This window comes from Cryptotermes secundus, unplaced genomic scaffold (genome assembly GCF_002891405.2).
Source record: "Cryptotermes secundus unplaced genomic scaffold, Csec_1.0 scaffold106, whole genome shotgun sequence".
Lineage (NCBI taxonomy): Eukaryota > Metazoa > Arthropoda > Insecta > Blattodea > Kalotermitidae > Cryptotermes > Cryptotermes secundus.
In genome coordinates this window covers 1071284-1079522 of record NW_019734310.1, presented here as the reverse complement: position 1 = coordinate 1079522, position 8239 = coordinate 1071284, and the positions used below count along the sequence as shown (strand labels likewise).

The 8239-nt window shown below is 39.6% G+C and overlaps 1 protein-coding gene across 1 annotated transcript in view; it reads right to left on the bottom strand.

The window, feature by feature from the left end:
* The window catches only part of LOC111868424 (collagen alpha-2(IV) chain), an 83815-nt gene that overhangs the window by 13095 nt on the left and 62481 nt on the right, over positions 1-8239 (bottom strand). The window contains exons 23-27 of the mRNA XM_023859035.2: positions 5720-5965; positions 4367-4489; positions 3047-3289; positions 2206-2421; positions 891-1060 (exon numbers count right to left, since the gene is read on the bottom strand). Of these exons, the coding sequence (XP_023714803.1) occupies positions 891-1060; positions 2206-2421; positions 3047-3289; positions 4367-4489; positions 5720-5965 (998 nt within the window). The remainder of the gene's footprint in view (positions 1-890; positions 1061-2205; positions 2422-3046; positions 3290-4366; positions 4490-5719; positions 5966-8239) is intronic.

The window sequence follows — 8239 nt, the reverse complement described above, 5'->3', positions numbered from 1 at the left end:
AAAAATCTAAACCCCAATTCGAAATTGAAATACAAAGCATTTCTCATGAATGTGACAAAGGCCTGGGCTACAGACCAGATGGTGGTGGCAGAACGAGAGTCAAAGACTCAGTGGGACCGGGACCATCAACTACCACCCCTCTCAGGCCTCATGTGGACCCCCTGGGCGACTTCTGGGTGATATGCGGAAATATACCCCGTGAAAATTGTGAAGAGTGAACATTCCAAGGGGAAGCATCCTTCTAGGCAATGTTGTCTTTGCACAGTTCACAGAAAAAGGAGCATGACTGCCTACATTTGCAAGTTCTGTGTAATGCCACTTCACAAAGGGGAATGTTTCCAGGAATATCACACTCTCAAGCACTTCTAGGAGTACTGGTAAGTGTTCTCCAAAAATTTTAGTTCATAAAATTAATTATTAGATTTTATATTAATTTTTAAAGTGAACAGTGCACAAGTTAGGGTAGTAGGTTTAAAAATGCCGGTCCCCAGGGTGATTTAAATATTTAAATTGCCGGTCAACAAAGTGTTAATAATTGTTACATCTGAGGTTCTCATGGTGGTGACTATGAGGACTACTGGAATCTCACAGTTATTCTGTAAATGGAGGCTAAACCACAGATTTGAAAACCTCAAATCAAGAAAGTCAAACTACTTCATTCCCAGCCATTCATTCTGTCATGAAGATGGAGGCAGCACATTCCTTTAAAATGTCAGTAAATATATACCAGACTACATGGAATCACATACCAGAAGATAGTAATCTTATTTTAATAGTTGTTTTGAGATACTCATAGAAGAGTAGCATATTTTCTTTGTTGATGACTACTGTTCCAGGTTTTCACCCCACGGACCCCTCAAACAGATCCCTTTGCATGCCATTTTACGAACCTCACTGCCTGCTATCCCGTCTAGACCCATTTCTCCTCGAAGACCTGGTAATCCACTTGGACCAGGCAGACCATCTCGCCCTGGCCTTCCCTTTTCTCCTTTAATTCCTGGAATACCAGGAGCACCATCTAATCCTGGAAGACCTCGTTCACCTGGTCTACCTGGAATGCCTGCAACCAAAGATTATAAAATAAGTCCTGATGCTGGGAGTGACACTATCTGCTCACATCATCCCAACATTCCCTACACTGCAACCTGGGTACAAAATTACTGACTGCAGACTCACAGACAAACTGTCATTGCTCTACTATCTCTTGAAGGAAGACCAAACTACTTTCAACATTACATCTTGAACCCTTATCTGCTGTACAAGCAGAGCCTGCCACCTGCATTCTTGCTTGGCTTATTCTTCACCTCTGAAGATGGAGGTAGCATGTTACTTTCAATGGACTACATGGCATTTTATCCTTCCTTCCTTCCCCTCAGTGCTAGAGCTCGGGGTGAGCTTTGGCATCCTGAACAATCTGCCTCCATTCTTCTCTATTCATCTTTCCTCACCATCCCTTCACTTTCCTTTTACAGAGATCATGTACATCCTTCAACCATATCAGCTCCTCCGTGGATGTCGATTTCCATGCGTTTCATCCATCCAAGGCTGACTGTCTGGTTTCTGAACAATTTAGTTTTATGGTGAGACATTGTTAGCCTCACACCCAGCCTGGAGGACCAGGGTATCCCGCTTCATCTGGCTCCTACCCCTTGACCTGTCCAGTATGAGTGACCCTACCAGTAGTTACATTACGACCGTCATAGCTCTCAGGGTCTCAGGAGCACTCAAATCCCATCCCCACGATAATGTGGAGAAACCATCAGTGGGGACATTATATCATAGAAGATAAAAAGGTAAAGCTATCCCTGTAACAGGCCATGAAGGCCCATAGGGTTGTGAGGTCTTGAGGCTCCCACAGTTTGTCTAGACAGTCAGCTCACAGATGGCGGTAAGGTTGTCAGCCTTATGCATCGGCCACCCTTTCCCTCATGGAAGATTCCTGGTACTCATTTCTGTCAGAGGCTGAGTCAAACCCAAGGCCATAGAGCAGCTGGAAGGATTAGGTAAATTGAAAAATCCACCTCATTGGGACTTGAAAATGCCATATTCCGGTTCGTAGTATAGTGCCTCAAGAACTACACTACCATGTACCCCCTATCCCAGAAGATAGAACTCTTCAAATTAAGAAAATTTTCTTCTGGTGTTAGATTCAGAATTACATTGCCTTGACAGTGAATATAAAATATCTTAGCACACTGTACCCACCTAGTGGCCCCCTTTCACCCTTTTGTCCTGGAGGTGGAGATAATCCTGGTTCTCCCTTATCTCCTTTCAATCCTGGTAAACCTGGTGCTCCATCCAAGCCTGCTATCCCTGCAAAGCCTGGTTCACCTCGTTGTCCTGGAATCCCAGGTAATCCAGGTGCACCATCAAAACCTAGATCTCCTTTAGAACCAGGGAGTCCAGGCAATCCAGGAGGTCCTGACACAGAGTGAAATTTCTGTTAACACTATGATTATGAAAAATCTGCATTAGTCTCAAACATGACCAAAACACTTCCTGCCACTGCATTCAGCTTTAAATGATATCTCCATGTGTTGTTGCAAAATATATGGTAAAAGATGCATCAATCATTGGATATGTAAGAAAATAATTTAGTTGTGAGTTCGTAAATGATATGCAGAAATAAATCCCAAGTCCGGAACTGGTGTACTGGTGTACTGATTGTAGTTATTTCAGACCGTTTTTATTTTCATGGAAGAAAGTATTTTGTGCACCTACACTTCAGAATCACTGTTCCAGGCCAAATATCATAAGGAAAACAGTCTCTCAGATATATTACGAACATTTGTTCTACCATTCATTTAATAAAATGAGGAAGTCCATACTATCTCATAATCTATAGACTGATATACTCTAAAAAATTACATTAAAATGTCAGGTACTTAATTTGGTATTTTACTAAGGAACAAATTTATTTCGTTCACTCTGGAAGATTATTCTTAATGGTGAGGCTTCCATAAAAGCGGATAAATAAAACTTCATAATCATCACAAGGCCTTAAAACTGAATACATTACAACTGCCGTATTTAAGATTTGACATACCTGGAATTCCCTGGTCACCTTTCTCTCCTGGTACTCCAAATAATCCAGGGGGGCCATTATCTCCCTTGGTTCCTGGGAGACCTGCTGGGCCAGGAAGACCTGGCAAACCACGCGGACCTTCAAACCCTGGTGAGCCTGGAATGCCAGGGAAACCCTGGATTCCCTTCTCTCCAGGAGGACCTACAGGCCCAGGCAACCCTGGACTGCCCTGTTGACCTGGTAATCCTGTCAAACCAGGTTCACCTGTATGCAGAATGGAATCCTTGAAGTGATGGTGTAAAATTAGTAGCTTAGATATACAGTAATCTTCCTTTGGTTCTTAAGCTAACACAATAGTTTTCTATGCTACAGAGTTAGTAGGGTATTCTCAGTAGAGTTGGGTTTAATTACTCATAATTTATGACGATGCTAATAAGCATTCCAAACGAGTTTTATATTTTACTTTTAAAGAGTTTCAAAAAATGGTTTTCACTTTTGATTAAATTATATAATGGCACAATGATCCAAATTTCAGGTTTATTTTTTATTTAAAGATTGTCTTCAATCTTTACTTCCTGTGTGACCAGTCAAGTATCAGGTCACAGATACAACACATCCACAACAGTATGCACACTATTTACAAAGAAATTGTGCTGGAAAATAAATGAATTAATTATTACATTTCAGCATCCTTTTCCATTAAAGACAGAAGTGAGTGTAAAATGAATTAAATTTTAATCTCTTGTTTATTTATGTTTTCATAGATTCATTCTACAGAAAGTCAGCTGATGAGCTGAATTCATACATAACAGAAGAAACACCATTTTTCTTTTCAATAATTATATATATAAAAACTCCATGGTTTGAGTCTCCAAGCAAACTATACCGACCAAGCGATCACCAATTGTTGTCGAAGTTAGTGCCAACTTTAGCGGATAGAGGGTGTCGTGTGGTCAGCACAATGAATCTCCACAGCCATTAATTTCGGTTTTCTAGACCGGAGCTGCTATTTCCTTGAAATAGCTCGTCAGTTATCCTCACAAAGCTGAGTGGACCCCGTTCCAGAACCACTACTTCTCAGAAAATCTGGTAGTGTCAGGAATCGAACCCGGACCTCTGGATCTATAGCCAGGAAGTCTGACCACTGGACCACAGAGGCAGTCATATATATTTATTTATTGTGATCACACACTGAACTTTCTCAACAAAGAGCTGTCCAATGGCTGCCAAACTTCAATCTAAATTCAGCTCTTTCTTGGAATGTCTCCTTTTCATGTATCCCTGTCCCCTCTCATACTCACCTGACTTCACCTGTCCCTAACAGCTATTGCTCTCACTTACCCTTCTGGCCTGGAACACCTGGTAGTCCTTCTCTGCCATTTTTTCCCATTAGTCCTGGCAAGCCCTTTTCTCCTTTAACTGTTAGTCCTGGAGCACCGACTGGTCCAGCAGGTCCAGGTTCACCTTAACAACAGATGAGTTAGGTAACTAACTGACATCACCCAACAGTAGTGAATTTGTTTATGCAATGAGTAAACTGTTCATTTAATCCCTTCAGCGAAGAGGAACATAGAATTTGAGGTTTTCTGGGGCAAAATTTTGAAATCTGGTCATCTGGGTTATGACATTAAGTAATGTTCTGGAGGAACTTTCTACACTACACAGAAAATCAGAATCTTAATTTTCACTGCCATGAAAACTTTAAACCATATAAATAAATCCAACTTTTGTCACCCATTATGATCCCGAAGATAAAAGTTGGGTCCATGTTAGCCTTTCCTCATAGCTCAAGATGCACGTTTACACGCCACTGCTTTTGATTATTTGTTGAGTCAGGGAACAAACTTCGTGGCAATGTGACACATGTTCAAATTTTCTGTTAAGATCCCCTGGCAAACTCCATATTCGTAACGGATCCCAATGGTGTCTGCAAGCTCGTGGACTGTTTGGCGACGGTCTTCATGGATGAGTTCTCGAATTTTTTCAGCATATTCTGTTGTTTTGCTGGTGCTTGGTCACCCTGAATATTCATTATCTTTAACTGATTCTCAACCAGCCTTGAAATGCATATTTCATTCAAAAACAGCTGTCTGGCTTAAATAATGTTCTCCAAAAGCCTCATGAAGCATCTCAAGGGTTTTGGTAGTGGATTTACCAAGCTTTGAACAAAACTTGATGCAGATAAGTTGCTCAATTTTGCCACCCATTGCAGACAAATGAAACACATAGTCGAAGAAGCACTTGTGTAAAAATAATGCAGGTTCATAACCTGGTGTCACGTGGCAGACTGATGCAATAGGTCTGCGGAAGTGTCACCTTGGCCTCCCCTCTCATTTTCCATCACCAAGGCAGTTACAACAATAACAGTCCCAGAACTTTCCAGTAGTTTAGGAAGAAAGCAAACAAAAAATCAACCTACAACTTATACCATTAACAGTAATAATGAAGAATGTAACATTAAGTAACATATTAAAAAAATTATTTGTATTGACTACTGTTTCTGGATCGACATCATTTTAGAACTGTTTGCCAGTAGCCCCTGATGACTGTCATAACATTTTCTGTGCACTATTTCCATCAAAAGAAGCATTTTTATGCATGTCACATTGTTCAGGCAATAGCTGATGCCTAGCAACAGTTAATGTTCAGGTAGCCAAGATACAATAGATACAATATGTTCCAGGCCACACTAACCTTTAGGTCCAGGAGTCCCCATTGCTCCAGGGAGTCCTCTTTGGCCAGGAAGTCCTTTTTGACCAATTAATCCTGGAGGACCATCTCTCCCAGGGAATCCTGCTTCTCCTTTTCCTCCTGGAAGTCCTTGTAGTCCTGGCTGTCCAGGTTCTCCCTTATCTCCTTTCACATCAATCATAGGACCTGGTGGACCACGATCTCCTCTGCCACCTTGTAAGCCAGGAAAACCAGGGGTTCCTGGAAGTCCTGAAAATAATATTATTATTTCAAAAATTAATGTTCATCATTAATACAATGAAACATCAGACATACAGAAAAATTTGATGTCCAGTAAGCATAATGGTCAATCTTATCTATGTTAACCAGGAAAATAGTATGTTAATAGACTGTGCTGTAGCTAAAGACTCGCCAATTATTAGAATTTGGACAATAAAGGAATATTTCATTCCCGCATATACAACATGTTTGGTGTTTCAGAGTATTAGGGTTTTGCAGTCAGACACATAATTAAATGGAAGAGAAACAAAAATGGAAATACACATTTGGAATTCATGTTGGTAAAGTTACATGTGTTCATCTCTTATAACGCAGCAAATATTGACACAAAAATACATTTGTCTATTTCTGATGTTGTTTCAATACGTATAGTAATCCTGTGTTTTATTTTTTCAATACTGTCTACATATCCAAGTAATCCACAACCTACAATTTTTATCTACTTCCACCAATAAATGTCAAGGGACATTAAGTCCAGGGACCTACGTACCTCTCCCATCCAACCTGAAATTTTCCTTTACATTCCAATAAAACTGCTAAGAGGGAAAGGTGCACAACTGTGTAGGAAATCTTCACTTTTTCCAGTTGTATAAACACAGTTTTCAAGCATATCAAGGTAATTTGTTCCCAATAATGTAGCCTCAGAAACAAATAAACGTATTCATGCAAAGACAGAATGTTACTTTTATATCTACCACATTACAAAAAGTGCAGATGTAATAGATTACTAACACAGATTCTTAGTGTGTCATCATTATAATTTCTGTTTCATTCATGTTACAAAAATGTATCACTTTGAAATACCATACAAATTCTGTGGTCACACTGCATATTATCTGTTTTTTAAACTCAATTTGTATCTGGGCCATTCTTCTTAGATTCCTATTTTTGCTTTCTCTGTAAGCAAAATGTTCTAGCACTCTTTATATTTTCCAAGCATAACATCTGTTAATCCTTCAACCACTGAACAAATAACACAGTCATAACTATTAAGTAAGAAAATAGTACATATAAGAAAAAATCCAAGTCAAATTTCTATTAATGATGCAAGACTGCATTAATTATATATATCAATAATGAATGACCATGATGGTCGACCACCAAATGATAAGCTTAGGCTCCAACAAAAACACTCTGTGGTCCTGCTGGGCAACCTGTCTCGGGGTCTGGATCAGAATGACAACCCGGGACTGGCAGCTAAGCTCTAATAAAAGCAATGGCATCTTACAACCAGAACCTGCCACGTGGCAGCATTATGACACCCAGGTAGTGGATTTACTGAGCTACATGCAAAACTTGATGCAGACAGGTTGCTCAATTTTGCCATCCATCACAGACTGTTATAGTATTAATAACAATCAAAAATCACTTTTGTATTAATTTTGTTATAGTTTGAATGTTGGCGCCTTATATCTCCATATTGTGTAGAGGGCGCTCTTTTCCATTCTTTTTTTTTTCTGACAGTCTTACAAAAAAGGAAGGGCGCCGTGAATTAGTGATAGCAGTGAGAGTCTGACGCTGCCTGAGAGTTTTGTGTTCAACCTTCTTGTGATAAAAAGGGACATTATCCTGTCTGCTTCTTTGTGATTTTCTCTATAATTATTACTGTGATTAAACTGGTAAATTGAACTGACAATGTTATTTATTTATACTGCTTCCATCATCTCAACACAGACAAAACGAAACAAGAAGTTGAAAAACACTCATGTACAAACAATGTGTGTTCACAGCACCATGTTACATGGCAGACTGATGCAATAGGTTTTCAGAAGTGTGACCTTGGCTTCCCCTCTCATTTTCTTTCACCAAGGCAGTTACAACAATAACAGTCAAGGAACTTTCTGATACCATCTCGTAGACACTTATAAAAGCTACATATAACTGTTATAATTGGTTCATTATTTTTAATAATGAAGATCAATTCACTAGAGATTATTATACTAGGCATGGGTACTACCTGAATGACTAGGTAAAGAAATTATTTGTAAGCAACTTGCCTCAGTAATTGATGGAGTGTTCTGGCCTATTGAGGATATACCCATTACATTGGACTGGAAAAACAATCAGGAAATGTCCTTGGAGTTAGAGGCCACTTCTGCCAATAGTGATTTTAGTAACACTGTGTCTAAGGGCAATATAGAGAATGGAGGTAAAGCAGAAGAGCTCAAAGCATGTAGAGTGTCAAGCAGGCAAAAAAAGGTACCTACTAACAGAACGGGCGATTTTTTATGGCAAATTTAAGTC